General features: G+C 43.9%; 1 protein-coding gene across 2 annotated transcripts in view; it reads left to right on the top strand.

Moving 5' to 3' along the window:
- Positions 1 to 25,038, top strand: part of LOC141148525 (uncharacterized) — a 61,411-nt gene that overhangs the window by 5,421 nt on the left and 30,952 nt on the right. For both annotated transcript variants that reach the window (XM_073636066.1, XM_073636065.1), the window contains exons 2-6: positions 5,576 to 5,615; positions 10,488 to 10,525; positions 13,263 to 13,319; positions 21,301 to 21,336; positions 23,582 to 23,620. In XM_073636066.1, coding sequence (XP_073492167.1) covers positions 5,576 to 5,615; positions 10,488 to 10,525; positions 13,263 to 13,319; positions 21,301 to 21,336; positions 23,582 to 23,620 — 210 coding nt within the window. The remainder of the gene's footprint in view (positions 1 to 5,575; positions 5,616 to 10,487; positions 10,526 to 13,262; positions 13,320 to 21,300; positions 21,337 to 23,581; positions 23,621 to 25,038) is intronic.

Raw genomic sequence — 25,038 nt, 5'->3', positions numbered from 1 at the left:
ATAATGCAAAATACATACAGTATATGTGAAAAGAAAATAAATATACGTGACAACTGCATATAATCCAAAAAATGTGTCACATCAACTAAAAATAAGGTGAAAAGTGACTACGGATCACCCATAAATATTAAACAAAAAGTCCAAGTGATTAGTAATATTCATCTGTGAGAACCAGAGAAGATCCACCACCAGGAATAGAAGGGGTCACTTCTTACCGGATGGCCACGATCCCCCACTACAGAGGATCATAGCTAGCAGGTACCCTTTAAACTGGCTGTGGGAACTTGTGTCAACATCCGCTAGGGGTCATCACACTGTCAATAACAACAGCAAGCTCGTGGCAGAGATGCACCATAAAATGAAAGAGGGAACTCACATAGCGTAAAACCATAAGGATTTATTTAATTTAGTATACATAAAATGGACACTTACAAAGATCCAGAGAATAGATAGCCTTAAGTCCGGTTCTTGGCCAAATGAACACGGACAAACCCGTCCTGCTGGAGTACAGCACAGTTTGGAGGTGACGTCAGCGCGTCGTCTAGCTCCGCCCTACGTGTTTCGTGACATCATCACGTCTTCCAGGGGCACATTTGACCACAGGTTCAATGGACACAGATCGCTATTGTCAGCGTCATGTCGAATCTCCTATCTATATCGAACTGTTGTCGCAACGAAAACGAAAATAAAGCATTTGTTTATGTCGGATCTTTCGGTTTTCGGATTCCGCGTGCTCGTTATCGTTTATTAAAACGATAACGAAAATACCCGAAATTCGGACGAAAATGCATTCGGACGGAAAGGAATGCACATATCTAAATACAACTATGTTCTGCTCTTTTGAGCTGAGCACTGTGCATAATATGTTTACTAAACAGGAGAGTACTTTTGTAAAGTGACTTTGTGCTATTAGGTGAATGATGTTTGGAGGCAGTGTGCTATATGTATTTCCTTTTAGCTGACTATTATGTCAGGTTCACTCCAATGCGTTTGCTGTGACTCACATTTGTGTGAGCACAGAGGCCGTGCTTTTAAATGGGCTGCTGTACCTGCAGGAAACATGGGAAAAGGGTCCCTGCACCTCCATGAAAACACAGTCGCGGGGGAAATCGCATGTTGCTTTTGCACCATGCGATTTCCCGCGTCTTAAAATGTGCTGCATCTTCAGAGGTGTGGGGGGCGCCAATAAGAATAAATGGCAGCCTTGCACATCTGTAAAAAAAAAAAAACTGGGAACTTTGCCTACAGGTGGTTGTGGGTGTGGGAATAGGTGCCGTTTACATGCTGTCCCGCACATGCAACCACCTGCAGCAGTGTGAACCTAGCCTTGGGTCATTTACACTTGCGGTTGGGGGGGGCAATAAAACATGCCGCCGAGCCTCATTTTTCCGCTCCCTATCACTCCCCCCCCCATTTAAGCTGAAGTGGTAGCAACTGGAGGTGTACAGATGGCACTGCTGTAATCAGGGCCGGGACAAGGGGGGTGGGCAGGAGGGTCGGCTTGCCCCGGGGCACTGTGGTATAATGTGAGGTGGTGGGGGCACCACAAGGAGATTGGGGGGGAGGGAATTTGTGTTGAGAGGGGGAATTTGAGAGGGGTGGCAGGGGGTAAGAATTGTTCTAGGGCAGTGAAGGCAAACCTTGGCACCCCAGATGTTTTGGAACTACATTTCCCATGATGCTCAACTACACTGTAGTGTGCATGAGCATCATTGGAAATGTAGTTCCAAAACATCTGGGGTGCCAAGGTTCACCATCACTGTGCTAGGGAAAGCTGGGTAGGTGTGCTAGGAGTAGTGATTTGGGGGGATTTGTGTTGGGAGGGGAGATGGGTGAAGAGGATTTGTGCTAAGATCAGATTTTTTGGAGGGGGGGGTATTTGTGCTAGTAGGGTTGATTGGGGGGTATTTGTGCTAGGAGGGGGGAATTGGAGTGGGGGGAGAGGAGTTGTGCTTGGAGGGGAAATGTGAAGGGTAGAGGATTTGTGCAAGGAGGGGGAAGGTTTTTTTTTTTTGGGGGGGGAGATTTGTGCTGGGGATATATAGGGTAAGGTGATTTGAGCTGGGGGGGGGGGGGGGTTGGATGGGGGGATAAAGATTTAGGTCAGGAGGGGGGGATGTCAGCAGGGGGGGATTTGTACTTTGAGGGAGGGGGATTTTTGCTTAGGAGTACAGGCATGCAGATTAGTGCTCGGTTTTATGGTGGTAGGGGGATTTTTGCTAAAACATATTTAAACATCTTGGGGAGGGGGCGCAATTTGGCATGTTCGCCCTAGGCTCCAGATGGCGGATGTACCTGCCCTGCCTGTAATATTTGGATTTGCAGTTGTGGCAGGAATTATACCTCCCCTTGGGGCCACACTGCAATGGCAGTGCGTCCATAAAGGGCGCAGGAGCGGCGCCCCCCCTCTCCCGCACCGCTCTAATCACCATAGATAGATTCATGCATTGCGTTTGATGGGCACAGTGGCTGCGTTTGATGGGCACAGTGGCTGCGTTTGATGGCACAGTGAGGCTGCAATTGGGTTTTTTTTTTCAGAATTCTTCAGTTTGTTTGCACCCCCCCAAAAATTTTGAGCACCAGCCACCACTGGATGGAGCCAGTGCAGGAACTCAGTGGGGAGTATCCTTGAATTTAGTAATTATTCCTGCTGGCTGTGGCTTCCTCTGCTGTGCACTCTCCCCCTCTGCCTTCTCCACCTGCGGGGTGTCTGCCACCCCACCCCCCGCCAGCCTGTGAATGCTTTGCAGTCATTGGTTGCTAGGACTGCCAGTGTCCTAGCAACCAATGACACTTTTGCTGCTGTGCACACACATGGGATTTTCTTAGAGCCGCTCCACCTCCCATTCAGCTCCACCCCCTAACTCTGGCCGGTTACCACTCACACAGCGGCTCCAGTGACTGTCTCTCCTGCTGGTAAGGCATAGACAATACAACAGAATAGGATGCTATAAGGGGGGGGGGTCTCTCTCTAATGTAGGTCTCTATGGGAGGGTGGGGGCACTGATATAAGGGGACTCTAAGCTAATGGCGGGTGCCAACTGCTGGTCTAAAAAAAAAAAAAAAAATGCTGTGTGCCGCTAAAGTGCTCGGGTTTGGCTTGAAGAAAAGGTGGCAAAACTGCGAGCCAGGCCTTCTCATCCAACATCAGTGAAAAACAGTAATAAAATTGCGCTTGCTCTAATTAATAAGCCGCTAACACAGCAACAAGAAAATTTGCTAAGTAAACCAATGAGAAACAAAAAGTGTAGCGCTAAATGAAAATACACCCTTAGTGTATGAATGTGAAAAATAATGAATAATGTATAATTGTCCAATATTATCAATAAAGACAAAGGTGCATCCAAAACAATATAAATGTCATTCGGTGACCTAATAATAAACAATAAGGACCTCAAAGGTCACCACTGGTGAAAAGGTGTGCAATATGCCGTCAACAACGTGTAGTTCGGTACGAATATTTATGTAAAAAAAGTGTGAAAAAAGTAATTTGATATAACAAGTTTCTATTTCAGCTGGTTGCTATTATGTCCATAATATATACACATTGGATCTAATTGGGTGGTGAATATATAAAGATCGATTCCATACACCGTACCACAGTGTCCTTAAAAGAGATGTGCAATGCCCACTCCCCGTGAAGATGGAGGCTTACCGGAGGGTTTGAACCCAGATCAGCATATACTGTCGGGGTCAAACCAGCTTGTATTGCACACCGGCAATGAGGGGGAGACCTTGGCAACCTGGAGATGGAAAAGTCCCAGGGGGCTTCATGGATGGGTCTTCTCCAAAGTGGCGTTAACTATCCCAACGTATAACTCATAGAAGATAGAAAAGGGGCCACATAGTGTAAATCCGTAAACAAATATTTTTATTGTAAAAAAGAAATACACTTACATTTTAAGAAGATAAAAAAGCGCTTGTAGATAAAATAAAGGCGGCAGTGGAGTCCTACCGACGCGTTTCGTCTAACAAGACTTCGTCTAGGGGTGTCCATCCACTGCAGCCTGACTCCATAATATAGGTGCTGTAATCCCTATAATGTGACTCCAGCCCATTCAATTTCCGTAAATTAGGCACTTCCGGTTAGCCAAAATGGCGGACCCGCGTGCGTTCCAGGCCTCAGTATGGCGGGACTATGATTGCGTTCCACCTCCCCATCATTCGGCCCGGTGGTCCCAATATGATATAATCCCAGTGGGGCCAGTGTTAATCCAGCAAGGTTGTTGTAGTAATATATTTAAGCGGTGGTATAGGTAAATGAAAGAGTGTTTTAGTATGTGCGGAGATGACCCACCTGTGATCTCGCGATACAACGTCCTGACGTCTCACCGCGAGAACGAGATTCATCTCAAGCCTCGTTCTGGAGTTGTCTGCGTTCCAAATGGTGCTGTTTCCTCAAGTGTACGGAGACGATTCTCCGTACGCTTCGCGATATGACGTCATGACCTCACGACGCGAGACGGAAAATGCGCTCAACTCACATTATGGAGCGACTTGCGTTTCAACGGCAACCAATCAATGGGAAGCTTGCGCTCCACCATATATTGCGCCCACAAACAGCACGGCTTCTCGAGCCCCTAATATACAAACGTAGCAACCCATGAGAGAATTCTAAACTGTTCTACTTATCATAGAAAATGCCAAATTAGGTAGTCAAATTTTAACTGCAAGGAGAGACATTTACCCCTATATGTATCTATATACAAGGGCGATAACATCCTGTGCACATTGTAATTAAAAGTATAAGATGCCTTACCCACAATAAAAACCATAATTGGATGGTAACCCTAAAGGGAACAAAATCAGTACTAAATATGTATATGACATGTAGAATGACTTGTATACCGGAAATCGGATGAGCTGGATTCACATGTATGCATACACTTTCAATCAATTAATACAGCTCAAAGGTAAACTTTCAAACCATGCATATACAAAATCTAAATCGCTAAAGCCCTAAATTAAGACTGGTCTATGAACGCATTGACATCAATCTCCACGTTCAGCCCCAATGGGGCAAATGTCCGTAGCTCATGTGCCCAAAACATTTCCAAACGGGAAACCCCTCTGGTTTTGGCACCCCCTCTCCACGGTGGTGTATATTTGTCAATAATGACGAACTGTGATCCATCTGGATTTCCATCGTGGAATTCTTTAAAGTGTCTTGGGACTGTATGTTTTGGGTCTCTACTTTTAATCAGGGCAATATGCTCCCCCACTCTTATGGAGAATGTCCTGGTGGTGGTGTCATCCAACATCAGTGCCTGGCCTCTGGAAGAATGGTCAAACATTCCCATAGACACACTCCTAAACCTTGTGGACAGCCTTCCCAGAAGAAGTGAAGCTGTTATAGCTGCAAAGGGTGGGCCAACTCAATATTGAACCCTGCGGACTAAGACTGGGATGCCATTTAAGTTCATGTGTGTGTAAAGGCAGGCGTCCCAATACTTTTGACATCATAGTGTATAAGCGTAAGCTTTGTTTTATAAGTTGGCTAGCAATGAGAAAGCAGAGCAGCTTGCTTTGCAGCTGCCTTGGTCTAATTGAATAACTGTATTTTGTCCTGTTATAGATAAGCAACGTGAAGGTGCTGATCGCCGCCCTCCTCCACCGTAAGTTAATTATTCAAATGTTCTATTTATTTTTTATTTATTTCAGGTACTTATATAGCGCCGTCAATTTACGCAGCGCTTTACATATACATTGTACATTCACATCACTCCCTACCCTCAAGGAGCTTACAATCTAAGGTCCCTAACTCACATTCATACATACTAGGGACAATTTAGACAGGATCCAATTAACCTACCAGCATGTCTTTGGACATCACTGCAGAGCCTACTGATCACATTAGAGTTCCCGATCACATCAGAGCCTATAAATCACACAAGGGTCCCAACACATTAGTGCCTACCGATCACATGAGAGTCCCCCCCATCACATCAGAGCCTATAAATCACACAAGAGTCCCAACACATTAGTGCCTACCGATCACATGTGAGTCCCCCCCATCACATCAGAGCCTATAAATCACACAAGGGTCCCAACACATTAGTGCCTACCAATCACATGAGAGTCCCCCCCATCACACCAGAGCCTATAAATCTCACAAGTGTCCCTCATCAGTGCTTACCAATCACATCAACACATCAGAGCCTACTGATCACAAGAGAGTCCCCCATCAAATTAGAGCTTGCCGATCACATCAGGGTCTCCTTATCACATCAGAGGCCCCCCGAATCACACCAGAACCTACCCATTACATCAGAGTCCCTCCATCACAGAGCCCCCCAATCTCACCGTCCCCTTTTCACATCGGAGAGCTCTACCATTTGGCTCCAACAGTGCTGCAGAGGGTGGGAGGTGGATGAGCTCTGGAGGACCATCCATCTTCTCATGAATTCTGGGAGCAGCCATGCCTGCCCACCTGCCCTTGATCAGAGTCATAGCCATCATTGCCATAGCACGGGCAAGTCGGCCACCATCACCATAGCAACAAATGTCACCATGCATCCTGGCCCTCGAGAGTCACTGGTTGCTATGGTGCTAACAGCCCATCTGCCCGCAGCGTGGCAACTCATTACGCTGATCCAAAGCAAACTGAGTTCCCATGCTGGAAGCATCTCTGGGGAACCCAGATGGCACTCTGGATGAGAAACACTTCTAATGGATCAGCATTAGGGTCGCCACCTTTTCTTCAAGTCAAACCCGAACACTTTAGCGGCGCACAGCAATTTGCGGCTTCACTGTCAGTTTCCTACTGCGCATGCGTGAGCGGCGCGGCGCTCTGTGAATGGCTCCGTGGTTTCCTGGGACACACACATGCCCCAGAAGGCAACGGGGCCGCTCACCTTAGGAGGAGGAAGCGGCGCGGAATAGGAAGAGGCAGATTAGGAAGACTGTCTAGCAACAGGGGTTTCAGATAAGTTAAAAATTTTTTTTTTTAAATGTTTTTTTTTTTTAATTTTTTTATGAATTTTAATACCATTTCCTTTTTTTAGGGTGGACCTCCACTTTAAAAATTTGGTTTGCTTTTAACATTTTGGAATGAATGGACTCCCCCCCCCCACATACATTGTTAACCACTTGATCTCTGGAATATTTACCCCCCCCCCCCTTTCATGACCAGGCCATTTTTTTCAACACGGCACTGCGCTGTCAATTGCACGGTTGCGCAACTCTGTTCCCAAATAAAATGTATGTCCTTTCTTTCCCACAAATAGAGCTTTCTTTTGGCGGTATTTGATCACCTCTGCGTTTTTTTTAATTTTTTGTGCTATAAACAAAAAAAGATCGATAATTTTGAAAAAAAAAATATTTTTTACTTTCTGCTTTAAAACATATCTAATAAAAAACGTAAAAAATCGAATTCCTTCTTTTTTTTTTCAAATAACGTTTTTTATTATTATTTCGTATTTGCAGTACATTATGCAATAATAAGTGATACGAGTAAAAGAAACAAAAAAGCAAGTTGTTGTATATAATGTTGATATTGTACATCTATACTCCCGAATTCCTTCTTTAACCACTTAAGGACCGAGCCTCTTTCTGAGATTTGGTGTTTACAAGTTAAAAACTATTTTTTTTTTTTTGCTAGAAAATTACTTAGAACCCCCAAACATTATATATATTTTTTTCTAACACCCTAGAGAATAAAATGGAGGTTGTTGCAATACTTTCTGTCACACCGTATTTGCGCAGCGTTCTTACAAGCGCACTTTTTTTAGGAAAAAAATACACCTTTTTGAATTAAAAAATAAGACAACAGTAAAGTTAGCCCAATTTTTTTTTTTATATTGTGAAAGACAATGTTACGCCGAGTAAATTGATACCCAACATGTCACGCTTCAAAATTGCGCCCGCTCCTGGAATGGTGACAAACTTTTACCCTTAAAAATCATCATAGGCGACGTTTAAAAAAATTCTACAGATTGAATGTTTTGAGTTACAGAGGAGGTCTAGGGCTAGAATTATTGCTCTCTCTCTACCGATCGCGGCGATACCTCACATGTGTGGTTTGAACACCGTTTTCATATGCGGGCGCTACTCACGTATGCGTTCGCTTCTGTATGCGAGCTCAGCGGGACGGGGCGCGTTTAAAAATTTTTTTTTTTTCTTATTTAGTTTACCTTTTATTTTTACACTGCTCTTTTGAAAAAAAAAAAATTGTGTCGCTTTTATTCCTATTACAAGGAATGTAAACATCCCTTGTAATAGAAAAAAAAGCATGACAGGACCTCTTAAATGTGAGATCTGGGGTCAAAAAGACATCAGATCTCATATTTACACTAAAATGCAATAAAAAAAAAAAATAAATAAAAAAATGTCATTTGAAACAAAAAAAAAAAAAAAAAAGGCCCTTTAAGAGCTATGGGTGGAAGTGACGTTTTGACGTGATATAGAGATGGGTGGGAGTCATCTTCCCCTCACTCGTCTCCATGTCAGGCTAGAGAGAGGATCCGATCACCTCCGCCGCTACCGACGGCTCCAGTAAGCGGCGGAAGCGATAGATTTATCTATTTATTTTTACTAGTAATGGCGATCAGCGACTTATAGCGGGACTGCGATATTGTGGCGGACAATCGGACACTAAACTGACACTTTTTGGGTGACCGGTGACAACAATACAGCGATCAGTGCTAAAAATATGTCACTGTACTAATGACACTGACTGGGAAGGGGTTAAACATCAGATCAAAAGGTTAAATGTGTGCCTAGCCTGTGTTTTTTTTTTTTTTTTACTGTGGGGGAGGTGCTTTTACTAGGGGAAGGGATGGATCCTTGTCTCTGCTTTGCAGGAACACAGGATCTACAGCCTTCCCTACTGACAGAACGGCGATCTGCCTTGTTTACATAGGCAAAGCGCCGCTCTGCCTGTGTACCGAATGATCAGCGGGTGCCTGCAGACATCAAATCCACGGTACCCAGCCCAGAATAACCACAGCGGGAGCGAGCCTCTGGTGGTGGGCAAACACGCCCGCTACCCGGAAGTGCTGGATCACGTACAGGGCCTTGAAAAAGTATTCATACCCCTTGACATTTTCCACATTTTGTCATGTTACAACCAAAAGCGTAAATGTATTTTATTGGGATTTTATGTGATAGACCAACACAAAGTGGCACAGAATTGTGAAGTGGAAGGAAAATGATAAATGGTTTTCAAAATTTCTTACAAATAAATATGTGAAAAGTGTGGCGTGCATTTGTATTCATATCCCTTTACTCAGATACCCCTAAATAAAATCTAGTGGAACCAATTGCCTTCAGAAGTCACCTAATTAGTAAATAGAGTCCACCTGTGTGTAATTTATTCTCAGTATAAATACAGCTGTTCTGTGAAGCCCTCAGAGGTTTGTTAGAGAACAAACAGCATTGTGAAGGCCAAGGAACACACCAGACAGGTCAGGGATAAAGTTGTGGAGAAGTTTAAAGCAGGGTTAGGTTATAAAAAAATATCCCAAGCTTTGAACATCTCACAGAGCTCTGTCATCATCATCCAAAAATGGAAAGAGTATGGCACAACTACAAACCTACCAAGACATGGCCGTCCACCTAAACTGACAGGCCGGGCAAGGAGAGCATTAATTAGAGAAGAGCCAAGAGGCCCCATAGCACCCGCTAGCCTGGAGCCGCTGCTATGTAAAACTGCTATAGGGCGGTCGGCAAGCGGTTAAAAACATGTTTGTTGCAGCTTTGAATTTTCTCGTCATTGCGGTCCAAAATGAATGACTCCGTTAAATTAGAGAATCGAACAAATGTTCCTAAAACTAAAAATTTTTAACGCAAGTCTACTAGTGTATGGCCAGCTTTACAAATATAATGTTCATCCACCCCAAACTCGCTCATCCATGTCTTTATGAACCTTGCTTTGTGCACTGGTGTGCAGTCATGTTGGAACAGGAAGGGGCCATCCCCAAACTGTTCCCACAAAGTTGGGAGCATGAAAATGTCCAAAATGTCTTGGAATGCTGGCGCCTTAAGAGTTCACTTAACTGGAACTAAGAGGCCAAGCCCAATCCCTGAAGAACAACCCCACACCATAATCCCCCTCCACCAAATGATTTGGACCAGTGCACAAAGCAAGGTCCATAAAGACATGGATGAGCGAGTTTGGGGTGGAGGAACTTGACTGGCCTGACCTCAACCTGATAGAACACCTTTGGGATGCATTAAAACGGAGACTGCGTGCCAGGCCTTCTCGTCCAAAATCAGTGCCTGACCTCACAAATGCGCTTCTGGAAGAATGGTCAAACATTCCCATAGACACACTCCTAAACCTTGTGGACAGCCTTCCCAGAAGAGTTGAAGCTGTTATAGCTACAAAGGGTGGGCCAACTCAATATTGAACCCTACGGACTAAGACTGGATACCATTAAAGTTCATGTGTGTATATAAAGGCAGGTGTCCCAATACTTTTGGCAATAAAGTGTATATCTTTGTTTTTTTTTTCTGTATGGTTAATTTCATGTTTTCTGCCCCCAAAGGACTCCTGAATCGGAGCGCAATCCTCGATACCAAACAGGTAATTTTTTCTTCTATACTGGAGAATTTATCGTAAATCCTACTATTTTGCTTATTAAACTGGAACTCCACCTTTTTGTTTTGGTTACACAAAGTTCCAAACAATTGAAGGGTTAGATGCTCGGCCAAGTTTGTTTATCTGTGTCCTCCTGGTTGGGGAGACCTTCCTCCACCTCCTGGCCTGCTGACTGGCCTGGAAGTGAAATTAAATGTTCTGAAGGTGATCACGTTGTCACCTCCTGGTCCGGTGACAAGACAGGAAATACGGGACAATATTTCCAATTGATTTAAAAAAACAAAAACATTTTGGGTGGAGTTTCACTTGAACTTTACATGTACACGGCAGCCTATAAATACAATATAATGTTATAGAATGAATTTGGGGTTGGAGGGGGTGGGGGTACCTCCAGTCTGTAAGCAGCTTGAAATTGGCTAGATAGGTGCTGCCCTGGACGGGAGGGTTGAGGGTCATTGACGTTCCCGGTTCTTTGACTTTTCTGGCGGGATGTTGGGTCCGACCCACTGCACCTGTGCATGTAGAAGGAGACGATGGGTCTTTTGTCCCTTTTTTCCTTTGCCTTGCCCTTTTCCCGGTCCCCCAAGGAGAGCTGCACCCGGGAGGAGTAAGATGTAAAGTGTCCTTCACCCTACGCCCAACAAGCCTAAGTTGGAGCAGAAGGTATATATATACCTTTAACTGGTACTCCAAGGTGTTTCTACAGATGCACCATCAGCAGGTCTCTAGTGCTTAGAGAACTACAAGTCCCAGTTTCTATCTGGCAGGAGAAGCCTTAAAGTAACTCTCTTAATAGAGTTTTATGGGGGCTATGCTTGCTGGCCTTCCTCTAAAAAATGAATGTTGCCTGGTTGCCTGGTGTCAATACTCTTATGCCGCGTACACACTGTCGGACTTTCCGACGGGAAATGTTTGATGTGAGCTTGTTGACCGTGTGTACGCTCCATCGAACATTTGCTGTCGGAATTTCCGGCCACAAATGTTTGAAAGCAGGTTCTCAAATTTTCCGCCGACTTCATTTTGTTGTTGGAAATTCTGACTGCGTGTACACAAGTCCATCGCACAAAAGTTTCACGCATGCTCATAATCAAGCAGAAGGAGCCGCACTGGCTAGTGAACTTCCCTTTTTCTCGACTCGTCGCACGTCTTGTAGGTCACCGCGTTCTCACGTTCTGAATTTTGGGCCAACATTTGAGTGACCGCGCGTATGCAAGACAAGTTTGAGCCAACAACCTTCGGAAAAAAATCCACGGTTTTATTGGCGGAAAGTCCTCTCGTGTGTACGGGGAATTTGGGTTACAGACCTAGAAAATGCTTGATATGAACATCAGAGTTCCTCTTTTAACCACGTTACAATTTTGAATGTAATGCCGCGTACACACGACCGTTTTTCGGAGTTCCGCTGAAACAGACTTGCCTACACATGATAACACCAAAGTCCGATCGTTTAGAACGTGATGACATACAACGGGACTAGAAAAAGGAAGTGCAATAGCCAGTAGTCAATAGCTGCCCTTGCGTCGTTCTTGGTCCGTCGGACTAGCATACAGACGAACGGTTTTCCCGATAGGAATTGATTCCATCATAAAGATTTAAAACATGTTCTATTTCTAAGTCCGTCAGAATTTTCGAAAGAAAAAGTCCGATGAAGCCCACACACAATCGGAGTGTCCGATGGAATGATTCCGTCGGACCTTCTGCCGGAAAGTCCACCCGTGTGTACACGGCATTAAAGATACGCCTTAAAAAAATCTTCAACAAAGTCTCTAACGTCCAGCTCCTCTCTCCACGCTACTACCCTGTTTCCCTGAAAATAAGACCTAGCGTGATTGTCGGTGATGACTGCAATATAAGCCCTACCCCCCAAATAAGCTCTAGGTAAAGTCTTTGTAGGTCTTATTTTCAGGGTAGGGCTTATTTTTGGGGAAACAGGATAGGGCTTATTTGGGGGGTAGGGCTTATATTGCAGCCATCACCAACAATCACGCTAGGTCTTATTTTCAGGGAAACAGGGTATTACACCCAGGAATTGCTTTGTGTTACACAGCAGGAGCGGCAGTCATAATGCAGAGGTCTTTTATGTAAACTGGCACTTGCAAAGAGTGTGCAAGTGTCATTGAGTAAACACAATGTAACAATTTATTGCTTCATCATACTTAGTATTTTTCAATCATGTGTAGATCAAAGGCGTGACCTTTGATCTGCATATTGCATCACTTACAAAAACCTTACAAGTTATTATTTTAATTAAAAGTATTTATGTTAATATTTAGTTAATCCACTATTAACCCTTAAATAACCATAATAAGCCCTAATGAACTTTTTTTCTTTCCCTAAGCTATCATTTTTCTGCCTGATCTTTTTTTTTTTTAATTACAATTTTTTTTTACCATTATTTTTTTTTCTAATTTGTTTTTTCAGTGCTGCATAGCAAGAAAAATAATCTTTTTTTTATTACTTTGCCAGACATCATTTTAATGTCACTTTAAACTGGACAAATTATTTTCAGCATTATATTTTTTTACAGTTTTTTTATTTTTTTATTTTTTTTTTTTTTTAAGTAACTGGTCAAAACAGAAAAAAACACATCTTTTAAATTTTTTCTGTTTTTGTCTACAGATTCAACAGAAATTGGCAAATTAAACTTATTTAACCTTAAAACCTTAAAAACGTAATATTTTTATTTATTTTTTCTTCACTTTAATCCTGTTTCTTCTTTTAGATCGGTATCCGCCAACTCCCTCTCCATCTGCTGCTTATAGCGTGCCAAGGATAACAAGTAAGAATGTCACCTTTTAATGTATAGATTGGGATAATATTTTCCAATATAATATATTACATTATTCTGTATCATTCTTTGATCTGTCTCTTCCTCATCCGTATCATTTGTTCCCTAAATTTTTGCTCTAAGATTTTGTTTTTTCATATCAGTTCCATTTTTTTGTCTACTTTTTCAGGACAGATAGGGTTTTAATTAGGTAATGGAATCACATACATTTTTTTTTCTTGGTTTTTATTGCAAGTAAATAGAAAATGTAATCTGCTGTGCAAAAAAAGAAAACAAAACAATTAGAGCAGCCAGCACCAAGGTATAGGATCCAGTGGCGGCTGGTGGGTTTTTTGTTTGAGGGGGTGGCAAACAACCGACCCCCCCCCTCTGGTGGCGCGGCACTAACAACCACCCCCCTTCCGGCGGCGCAGCATTAACAACCCCTTCTGCATGCGCGTCTGCCGGGTTGGTCCGGGACTTACCTAGATAGATAGATCCAGATAGATGGGGGGTGTCATCTAGTGCGGCGGGGTGCGGGCAGCAGCTCCAGTCTAGCGGGTGCAGGGTTCGGGCAGCAGCTCCAGGCTAGCAGGTGTGGGGTCTGGGCAGCGGCTCCAGGCTACCAGGTGTGGGGTCCGGGCAGCGGCTCCAGGCTAGCGGGTGTAGGGTCTGGGCAGCGGCTCCAGGCCAGCGGATGCGGGGCCTAGGCAGTGGCTCCAGGCTAGTGGGTGCAGGCTTTGGGAAGCGGCTCTAGGATAGCGGATGCGGGATCCGGTCAGCGACTTCAGGGTGGCGGGCTTCCTCTCTGCCTCCAGCGGCTTCCTCCCTGGCTCCACGCCAGGCGTCCAATAGGAACACACCTGCTTCCTGATTGGCGGGGAGAAGATTTAGTGTGAAAATAGCGTAACTTCATTCGCTATCGTCACACAACTGGGTGGGATCGGGAGGCAGTGCTCTGCGCCCCGAGCCCACCCTTTTTTGAAGCCTATTAGAGCCTCTGGCTCTAATCATGTGTTTCATAAAACACACAACCCCCCCCCATCCCTGCCATAGGAATTCATGTGCCCGGCATCCTGAAAGGGGTCGGGCGCATGGATAGGGAGGGCGGCGGCGGTGTTGCGCCCGTGCGCCCACAATGCACGGACAGCCACCGATAGGATTAACTATGCAATTCACCAATATTTAATAAGTGCAGTGCTGCACTCAATCAAATATTGTAAATAAATAGTAATAAAAATTTGAAAAAAAGATACATTTTCCTGTTTATGTAACTTGAGCAACTCCCTTATATGTACCCTTAAACTTATTCAACAAAGTCTGCTAAAAAAATTATATATTAGTGTAACTTTTATGTAACTTAGAGGAACAGTAAAGTGAAGGAAGGGTTTTTTTTCCCCCTTTACAAGAGCATTATTCCCTTCATTGCAACGCACGCAAGGTGGGAAAAAAACATAGCCCCCAGGCTGCAGACATGATACAGGAGGTAGACAGAGGCTACGGACATGGTACAGGAGGTGGACAGAGGCTACGGACATGATACAGGGGGTGGACAGAGGCTGCGGACATGGTACAGGAGATGGACAGAGGCTGCGGACATGGTACATGAGGGGGACAGAGACTGCAGACATACTACAGGAGGGGGACAGAGGCTGCGGACATGACACAGGGGGTGGACAGAGGCTGCGGACATGGTACAGGAGATGGACAGAGGCTGCGGACATGGTACAGGAGGTGGACAGAGCCTGCGGACATGGTACAGGAGGTGGACAGAGGCTGCGGACATGGTACAGGAGATGGACAGAGGCTGCAGACATACTACAGGAGGTGGACAGTGGCTGCGGACATGGTACAGGAGGTGGACAGAGTCTGCGGACATACTACAGGAGGTGGACAGAGTCTGCGGACATGGTACAGGAGGTGGACAGAGCCTGCAGACATGGTACAGGAGGTGAACAGAGGCTGCAGACATGGTACAGGAGGTAAACAGAGCCTGCAGACATGGTACAGGAGGTGAACAGAGGCTGCAGACATGGTACAGGAGGTGAACAGAGGCTGCAGACATACTACAGAAGGTGGACAGAGTCTGCAGACATGATACAGGAGGTAAACAGAGCCTGCAGACATGGTACAGAAGGTGAACAGAGGCTGCAGACATACTACAGAAGGTGGACAGAGTCTGCAGACATACTACAGGAGGTGGACAGAGGCTGCAGACATAGTACAGGAGGTGAACAAAGGCTGCGGACATAGTACAGGAGGTGAACAGAGTCTGCGGACATACTACAGGAGGTGGACAGAGGCTGCAGACATGGTACAGGAGGTGGACAGAGGCTGCAGACATGGTACCGGAGGTGGACAGAGGCTGCAGACATGGTACAGGAGGTGGACAGAGGCTGCAGACATACTACAGGAGGTGGACAGAGGCTGCAGACATGGTACAGGAGGTGGACAGAGGCTGCAGACATGGTACAGGAGGTGGACAGAGGCTGCAGACATGGTACAGGAGGTGGACAGAGGCTGCAGACATGGTACCGGAGGTGGACAGAGGCTGCAGACATGGTACCGGAGGTGGACAGAGGCTGCAGACATGGTACAGGAGGTGGACAGAGGCTGCAGACATGGTACAGGAGGTGGACAGAGGCTGCAGACATGGTACAGGAGGTGGACAGAGGCTGCAGACATGGTACAGGAGGTGGACAGAGGCTGCAGACATGGTACCGGAGGTGGACAGAGGCTGCAGACATGGTACAGGAGGTGGACAGAGGCTGCAGACATCGTACCGGAGGTGGACTGAGGCTGCGGACATGATGGTGTCCTCCTCACCCCCTCACAGTAGCCTCCTCCTCTGTCACCATCATATTACACTCCAGTGTGTCCTGCTCCTGTGCTGTGCCCCTTTCACCTCTCCACAGGGTAGCACATCAGTGTCCTTCTCTGTCCCCCTGCATGCCATGGCTTCACCCCCACCCCCAGCAATGTCATCCTCTGTCCCCTTTTTTCCAAACCCCCCACACAGTGTCACTCTCCTCCTCACTCCCCCCTCCTCGGCTTTGGAACGGCGCATGCACAGTTACATGGTAAGCTCGCGGCCATCTTTTTTATGGCCACTGCTGCCCATAAAGGACATTTACAGGCAACCCAAAATGGGCTTAAAGTTACGGGCTGCCCGTAAATCTACGAGTGGTTGGCAACACTGATGGAGATTGCCAGCCCCCCCTGTTATCAGTACGCTGAAAGTGAAAGGGAAACTTCCTCTTCATCCTCTCTCTATTCACTTGATAGGTCAGAGGAAGAACGGGACTTCCCGCCCCTGAGGATGCCCACATAGACAAGAGATCTGGTGCTGATCTACAATGCCTCCCCATGATGCCCCATGCTGGATTACTCAGCAATACAGAATCAGGCACCCGCCTTCGCTCTGCACTCTGAGACCCAGGACACACAAGAGGAGCTTCCTTCAACCCAACACTTCTCATCTCAGGGCCCCCTTCCCTGGCCTGGGCCCCATAGCCACTGTGTGGTCTGCCCTGGCAGCAGATCCTCCACTAGTTCTAGTGTATACGTGTGGTTTGGGGTACCATCCAAAATTAATCTGCAACACACATATTTGTGAAAACGCAGGTTTGGGTGAGGTTCACATCTATGTGTGTCGGGAACGTGCACGAATCGCGTGCTTATCCGACATGCCCTTTAGGAAACGCGTGACGGAGCCCATTCATTTTGTATGGCTCAATTAGCACCACACCGCACCGAAAAGGTACAGGCATCTTTTATTTTATTTTTTTTTTTGCCACACCAGAAACGGGTCGCATGGGTGTTCGCAATCTGTTTTGGGTTGTCACTAATTTAACATTGACACCGGTGGTAGATCACATGGACGGAGTGCGATTTCAATGCAAACGCTCCGGATTTGCTGCATTTCCTGCGCCGCATATATGTGAACCGGGGCTAAATGTTGCATTTTTTTGCTCTGAGAATATCTTTTCTGCATGAGTGGCTCTTCAAAATAATAATGTTATCATTTTTATTATTACAGTGGAACCTTGGTTTACGAGTAACGCGGTTAACGAGCGTTTTGAAAGACGAGCAACTTTATTTTTAAAATTCTGACTCGGTTTGCGAGTGGTGTCTCGCAAAACGAGCAGAATTCAAGCTATTGAAGTGTGCAGTACCGCATTTGGCCAGAGGTGCGGGGGCGCCGGGGACACTCGGAACGGTTAGGAGCCGTTGGGAGACATTCAGAAATACTCGAAATCACTCGAAAACACTCGGAAATACTCAGTTCCCGAGTGATTCCGAGCCTCTCCGAGGCTTTCCGAGTTCAGCCGAGCTGTCCCCGAGTATTTCCAAGGCTCTCCGGCACCCCCCCACCTCTGGCCTCAGGCGGTATTGCATGCAACAGAAGTCAATGTGGAACGAATTATCTTCCATTGACTTCTATGGGGAAACTCGCTTTGATATACAAGTGCTTTGGATTACAAGCATTCTCCTGGAACGGATTATGCTCATAATGCAAGGTTCCACTGTATTACAATATTAGCATTGTGGTAGATTTTTAGAGCTCTTAGAAGTGTAGTTAAAAAATCTCAGTGCTCTTTGTCCTGGAAAACTGCATATATATTTGTCCAGTGTGAATAGGGACAAAATCAAATGTTATTAGGCTCTTTTTTTTGTTCAAAGTCAGGGTTCTTCATAGTGTAAATCAAGGAAAATACTACTTTATGGCCACTAGATGGAGCTGACAGTCACAGTTAATATGTATTTATTTCCTATGATCGCCAGTTCCATCTAGTGCCCATAATGTGGATTTTTAATAATTTACTTCTATGAAGAACATTAAACCTGCAAAGAGAAAAGAGGCTAAAAACATTCGATTTTGTCTGGTCATAGAGGTGAAAAGAGACCAGATCGTCTCTGATCACCTCTATAATCTAGGAGGACAATAGCTATGTCATGGTGTCACTTCTGGTCTAGGGCAGAAGTAAACATTTTTTTTTAAAGCAAAAGGTCACATTTTTTTTAATCTTTTGCTTTTAAAGGTAGAGGAGAGATTTGGGGACCCCAAAACTCTCCATAAAGAGGACCTGTCCTCCCTTTTTTTCTGTTACAGGGGATATTTACATTCCTTCTAATAGGAATAAAAGTGAAATATATTAGGAATAAAAGTGAAATGTGTGTATATGTATATATATATATATATATATATATATATATATATATATATATTATGGGAACAGTTTAAAAAATTTAATAAGATAAAATAATAATAATTCTTTTGAAAGCGCTCCTATCCCTCCTTGCTCGCACACAGAAGCAAACGCATACATAAGTCACGCATATGTAAATGGCGTTCGCACTGAGCGAGTGAGAGCAATAATTCTAGCGCCGAACCTCCTCCGTAACTCTAAACAAGGTACCCTGTAAACATTTTTAAAAGCATCGCCTATTGAGATTTTTGAATATCAAAGTTTGTCGCCATTCTGCAAGTGTGCGCAACTTTAAAGTATGACATGTTTGGTATCTATTTACTAGGCGTAGAATAATCTTTTATATTTTTTTTAAAAAATGTGGTTATATATTGTGTTTTCTTTGCATTAAAATTAATTAAAATGTATTTTTTCCCCCCAAAAAATGTGACCGTGTGACATAAATAATTGAAACAATTACCATTTTATTCTCTAGGGTCTCTGCTAAAAAAAAAAAAAAAAAAGATATATATACAGTATATATATATATATATATATATATATATATATATATATATATATATATATACCGTATATACTCGAGTATAAGTCGTTCCGAGTATAAGTCGAGGCCCTAATTTACCACAAAAAAAATGGGAAAAACTTATTGACCCGAGTATAAGACGAGGGTGAGAAATGCACAGCTACTGTAAGTGGAAAAGAGGGTCAACAATGCCAATTTGCAGCATCACTGTGCCCATTTGCAGCCATAGGTCCCCTGAACTTTAAACTCGGTAGTTAAGGGTTCCTAGATGCCCCCTAGCTGCAGCCAAAATTTGGGGTCTCTGAACCCAAAGGGTCCCGAAACGACATTGCTGCAGATGGACACAGTTGACTGAATGTGGGGCCCCATATCTCGGGGCCACTTAGTGCTAAGAACCCCAAATTTGGTATGCAAACCCAGTGGAACTAGCACCATAACATTTCCAAAGCTGGGATTTCTAGCACCAAGTGGCTCCGAGATACAGGGCCCCAAAAATCAGTTCAGAAAATGTCAAGCACTTTTTTGCAGCAGAGAATGACATTTTCCGAACCGGCTTTGGGGCCCCGTATTTCAGGGCCACTTGGTGCTAGGAACCCCAGCTTTTGATATGTTATGGTACCAGTTCCACTGGGTTTGCACACCAAATTTGGGGTTCCTAGCACCAGGTGGCCCTGAGATACGGGGCCCCAAATCGGTTCAGAAAATATCAAGCTCTTTTCTGCAGCAGAGAATGACATTTTCTGAACCGATTTTGGGGCCCCGTATCTCAGGGCCACTTAGTGCTAGGAACTGCATCTTTGGATATGTTGTGGCACCAGTTCCACTGGGTTTGCACACCAAATTTGGGGTTCCTAGCACTAAGTGGCCCTGAGATACGGGGCCCCAAAATCGGTTCGGAAAATGAAATTTTTTGCTGCAGAAAAGTGCTTGACTCCAGTATAAGTCGAGGGGGGCACTTTCAGCACAAAAAAATGTGCTGAAAAATTCGACTTATACTCGAGTATATACGGTATATATATATATATATATATATCTATATATATATATGTGTGTGTATATATGTATGTATGTATGTATATATGTATGTATGTATGTATATATATATGTATGTGTATATGTATATATATATATATATATATATATATATATATATATATATACACACACACATATATATATATATATATATATATATATATATATATATATATATAAATGTTTGGGGGCTCTAAGTTATTTTCTAGCAAGAAATACAGATTTTTACTTGTAATTTTTACTTGTAAACCAAAAGTGCCTTCAAGTGGATAATAAGTATTATTATTATCATTATTATTACATTGTAAGCATTGTGAGAGCTCTTAGAGGTGTAGTTAAAGAAAAAAAATCTAAGTGCTCTTTGTCCAGTAAAACAGCATATACCGTATATTTGTTCTGTGTAAATGGGGACAATATTGAATGTTAGTAGGCTCTTTTCTCTCAAGGTCGAATATTCTTCATAGGGTAAATCAGGAAAATACTACTTTATGAACACTAGGTGGCGCTGACAATCACAGTAAATATGTATTTATTTCCTATGATCGCCAGTTCCATCTAGTGGCCACAAAGTAGTATTTTTCTGATTCACTCTGTGAAGAATATTCGACCTTGAGAGAAAATAGCCTACTAACATTTGATTTTTGTCTCTATTTCCACAGAACAAATGTACATGCATTTTTACAGGATGAACGGGCCTGTATTTTTTTTTTTAATACGCCTCTCATACGACATACAAAGAAAAAGAAAATGTGCGCTCAAGTGAAGTGCACTGGCAAAAATCAATCAGACATCTTCGGCTAATCCAATGTTTACACCGGATTTGCTGCCCCCTACAGGCCGGGGAAACCCATAAGAAATGCTACAAAGACAAGGAATCGGGAGCACACCAGCCTACTGCTTTACCTTTGTCATAGCTTTATTAATGTTAAAAAACAGATGGATACTCACAAACAACATCAGCAATAAGGCACATCAAAGTCCACAATGTTCTGGAAATGACCTGGTCACCTAGACAAGTCCCAAGCACAAGAAGACGTTCCAAGTGGCTGACGCGTTTCGAGGGGAGATCCTCCTCTTCCTCAGAGCACTGAGGGAAGAGGGGGATCTCCCTCGAAACTAGTCAGCCGTTTGGAAGGGCTCTCGTACTACATAGTTGTTGGTTGATCTAAAGAGGATTGTATAGTGCATGGTCACCTTTTAGAATAATCCGATTTTCCTTCTTTAGGAAACGCTGACAACTACGAAGAAGACCTTGGAGAACGTAAGTTGGAAATTTCTGACGCTGCAACTAAACTCACACAATCTTGGGCTCAGCTCCACCCAAAACGTATATATCTCAAGTATGAATGGCTTCTCAGATCTTTCTCGGGTGACTCTGCCCCTCCCCTTTTATGAAAACATAATAAAGTTGTCACTCATGGCTGGACTCTCCAATGAATTGCTTTTCTTTGGATATTACGGGGAATCACTTCCAGGAGTGTTATTTGGCTCTCTGGAGGGTGTGGCAGAAGAATCACATAAAATCAAAGTTTCAGTTTTGGGTGGAGTGTGCCTTTAAGAACACAGGTGCAAAGGTCGGCGGTGTGCAGATATTTCCAAGCAGCCAATTGGAAAACAGCTTTATTACCTGGCTTGCTGACCTTCAGAGTGGCTTGCAAGTAGAACAATTTGTGTTAGCGCTGAGGGGGGGGCGGGGGAGGAGGGGACTGACACAGGCAGGTGGTGACACTTATGGCCTGACAGCACAATGGGAAATTGTATATACATGTTTATGAAGAAGGACCCCGAGGAGTGTACTGATAAAACATTTTTTACAGAGCTATTCATCCTGTGAAACTGTATGCACATTCGAATGGGGTAAAAATAAAAAATTATTAGGCTATTTTCTCTCCAGGTTGAATGTTATTCATTCATACAGAATGGAGGAAATCAGGAAAATATGATATTGTGGCCACTAGATGGAGCTGAATTTTTTTTTTATACAGAATGGACTGAATAAGGAAATTACTGCATTGCGGCCACTAGATGGAGCTGACAATAAATTCATACCGAATGGAGTGAATCAGAAAAAAATACTGCATTCCGGCCACTAGATGGTGCTGGAAATAAATACTTATTTACTATGTTGGTCAGCTCCATCTAGTGGCCATAAGGCAGTATTATCCTTAATCACTCTTTTCAATATGAAAAATAACATTCAACCTAAAGAGAAAAGAGCCTAATAACATTCAATGTTGGCCCCATTCACGCAGAATGAGTGTACATGCAGTTTCTCAGGACAAATAGCTCTGCAAATGTTTAGAAATGTACCCCTAAGTGTTACCCACAAAAAAAAGAAAAAAAAAATGTGAGATATTCCTCCTGTGAAACTGTATGTACATTTGTTCCATGCGAAGAATGGGGTCATAATCGAACATTATTATGCTATTTTCTCTCCAGGTTTAATGTTATTCATTCATACAGAATGGAGGGAATCAGGAAAATACTGCATTGTGGCCACTAGATGGAGCTGGAAAAAAATGTATACAGAATGGAGTGAATCATAAAAAATACTGCACTGTGGCCACTAGATGGAGCTGAAAATAAATTCAGACAGAATGGAGTGAATCAGGAAAATACTGCATTGTGGCCACTAGATGGAGCTGTAAATAAATACTTGTTTACTATGTTTGTCAGCTCCATCTAGTGGCCATAAGGCAGCATTTCCCCCAATCATTCTATTCAATATTAAGAGTAACAATTTTACCTAGAGGGAAAAGAGCCTAATAACATTCAGTTTTGACCCCATTCACACAGAACAAATGTACATGCAGTTTCTCAGGATGAACGGCCCTGTATTTTTTTTTTAATACGCCTCTCATACTACATACAAGGAAAAAAAAAAATCTGCGCTCAAGTGAAGTGCACTGGCAAAAATCAATCAGACATCTTCGGCTAATCCAATGTTTACACCGGCTTTGCTGCCCCCTACAGGCCGGGGAAACCCATAAGAAGTACTGCAAAGACAAGGAACCGAGAGCACACCAGCCTAGTGCTTTACCTTTGTCATAGCTTTATTAATGTTAAAAAAACAGATGTATAATCACAAACAACATCAGCAATAAGGCACATCAAAGTGCCAATGTCCTGGAAATGACCTGGTCACCTAGACAAGTCCCAAGCACAAGAAGACCTTCCAAGTGGCTGACGCGTTTCGAGAGGAGATCCCCCTCTTCCTCAGAGCCCTGAGGGAAGAGGGGGATCTCCCCTCGAAATCAGTCAGCTGTTTGGAAGGGCTCTCGTACTACATAGTTGTTGGTTGATCTAAAGAGGATTGTATAGCGCAGTGATGGCAAACCTTGGCACCCCAGATGTTTTGGAACTACATTTCCCATGATGCTCAACTACACTGCAGAGTGCATGAGCATCATGGGAAATGTAGTTCCAAAACATCTGGGGTGCCAAGGTTCGCCATCACTGGTGTAGTGTATGGTCGCCTTTAGAATAATCTGATTTTCCTTCCTTAGGAAACGCTGACCACGATTACGAAGAGGACTTTGAAGAACGTAAGTTGGAAATTTCTGACGCTGCAACTAAACTCACACAATCTTGGGCTCAGCTCCACCCAAAACTTACAGTGCCTTACAAAAGTATTCACCCCCCTTGGCATTTTTTCGTGTTTTGTTGCCTCACAACCTGGAATTAACATTGATTGTTTGAGGATTGGCATCATTTAATTAACAGAACATGCCCACAGCTTTGAAGATGTTTTATTTTTTTTTAATTGTGAAGCAAACAACAAATAGAACAAAATAACAGAAGAAGTCAATGTGCATAACTATTCACCCCCCTAAAGTCAATACTTTGTAGAGCCACCTATTGCGGCTATCACAGCTCCAAGTTGCTTTGGATAGGTCTCTATGAGCTTTCCACATCTTACCACTGGGATTTTTGCCCATTCCTCCTTGCAAAACTGCTCCAGCTCCTTCAAGTTGGATGGTTTGTGCTTGTGAACAGCAATCTTTAAGTCTGACCACAGATTTTCTATTGGATTGAGGTCTGGGCTTTGACTAGGCCATTCCAACACATTTACATGTTTCCCCTCAAGTGTTGCTTTAGCAGCGTGTTTGGGGTCATTGTCCTGGTGAACCTCCGTCCTAGCCTCAAATCACACACAGAGTGGTACAGGTTTTGCTCAAGAATATACCTGTATTTAGCACCATCCATCTTTCTCTCAACCCTGACCGGTTTCCCAGTCCCGACTGCTGAAAAACATCCCCACAGCATGATGCTGCCACCACCATGTTTCACAGTGGGGATGGTGTTCTTTGGGTGATGTGATGTGTTGGGTTTGCGCCAGACATAGCTTTTTCTTTGATGGCCAAAAAGTTCAATGTTAGTCTCATCAGACCAGAGCACCTTCCTCCATACAATTTGGGAGTCTCCCACATGCCTTTTCGCAAACTCAAGTGCCATTTTGTTTTTTGCTGTAAGTAATGGCTTTCTTCTGGCCACTATGCCATAAAGCCCAACTCTATGGAGCTTACGGCTCATTGTTGTCCTATGTACATGTAGCGGTACCCCCATAGGGGCTGCTGAGTAGTTCATAACAATTTGCCATTCACCCCGCTTCTGACCTCCCCATCACCAAGTATAATACACCAAACAGTCAATAGTTCGTTTTTTTTCTTGTGCTTTATTTACGGGGATGTTCTGGGTGATCTTTGGGTAGAGATGAGATGCTCCACAAGACCCCACTTTATGAGGGTATAATCCATAACTGTAGCCATTTTTGGGTACTGAACTTTACCCTTGTAGATGCCTTCTGGAATCTATTGCTTCTCTGGGCTACTCGGACTATCCGCTTTGTAAATTCCCCTGTACAGTGCTCCCAAGTTGAACAGAAGGTACTACTCTGAATAGTTCCTCTGCTTGACTGATATGATTCCTGTGGAGTATTAATTCTTTAAGGTCAGAGGCCTGC

The sequence above is a fragment of the Aquarana catesbeiana genome, linkage group LG06 (assembly GCF_042186555.1).
Source record: "Aquarana catesbeiana isolate 2022-GZ linkage group LG06, ASM4218655v1, whole genome shotgun sequence".
NCBI classification, from domain to species: Eukaryota; Metazoa; Chordata; class Amphibia; order Anura; family Ranidae; genus Aquarana; species Aquarana catesbeiana.
This window is presented reverse-complemented; position numbering and strand designations above follow the sequence as displayed.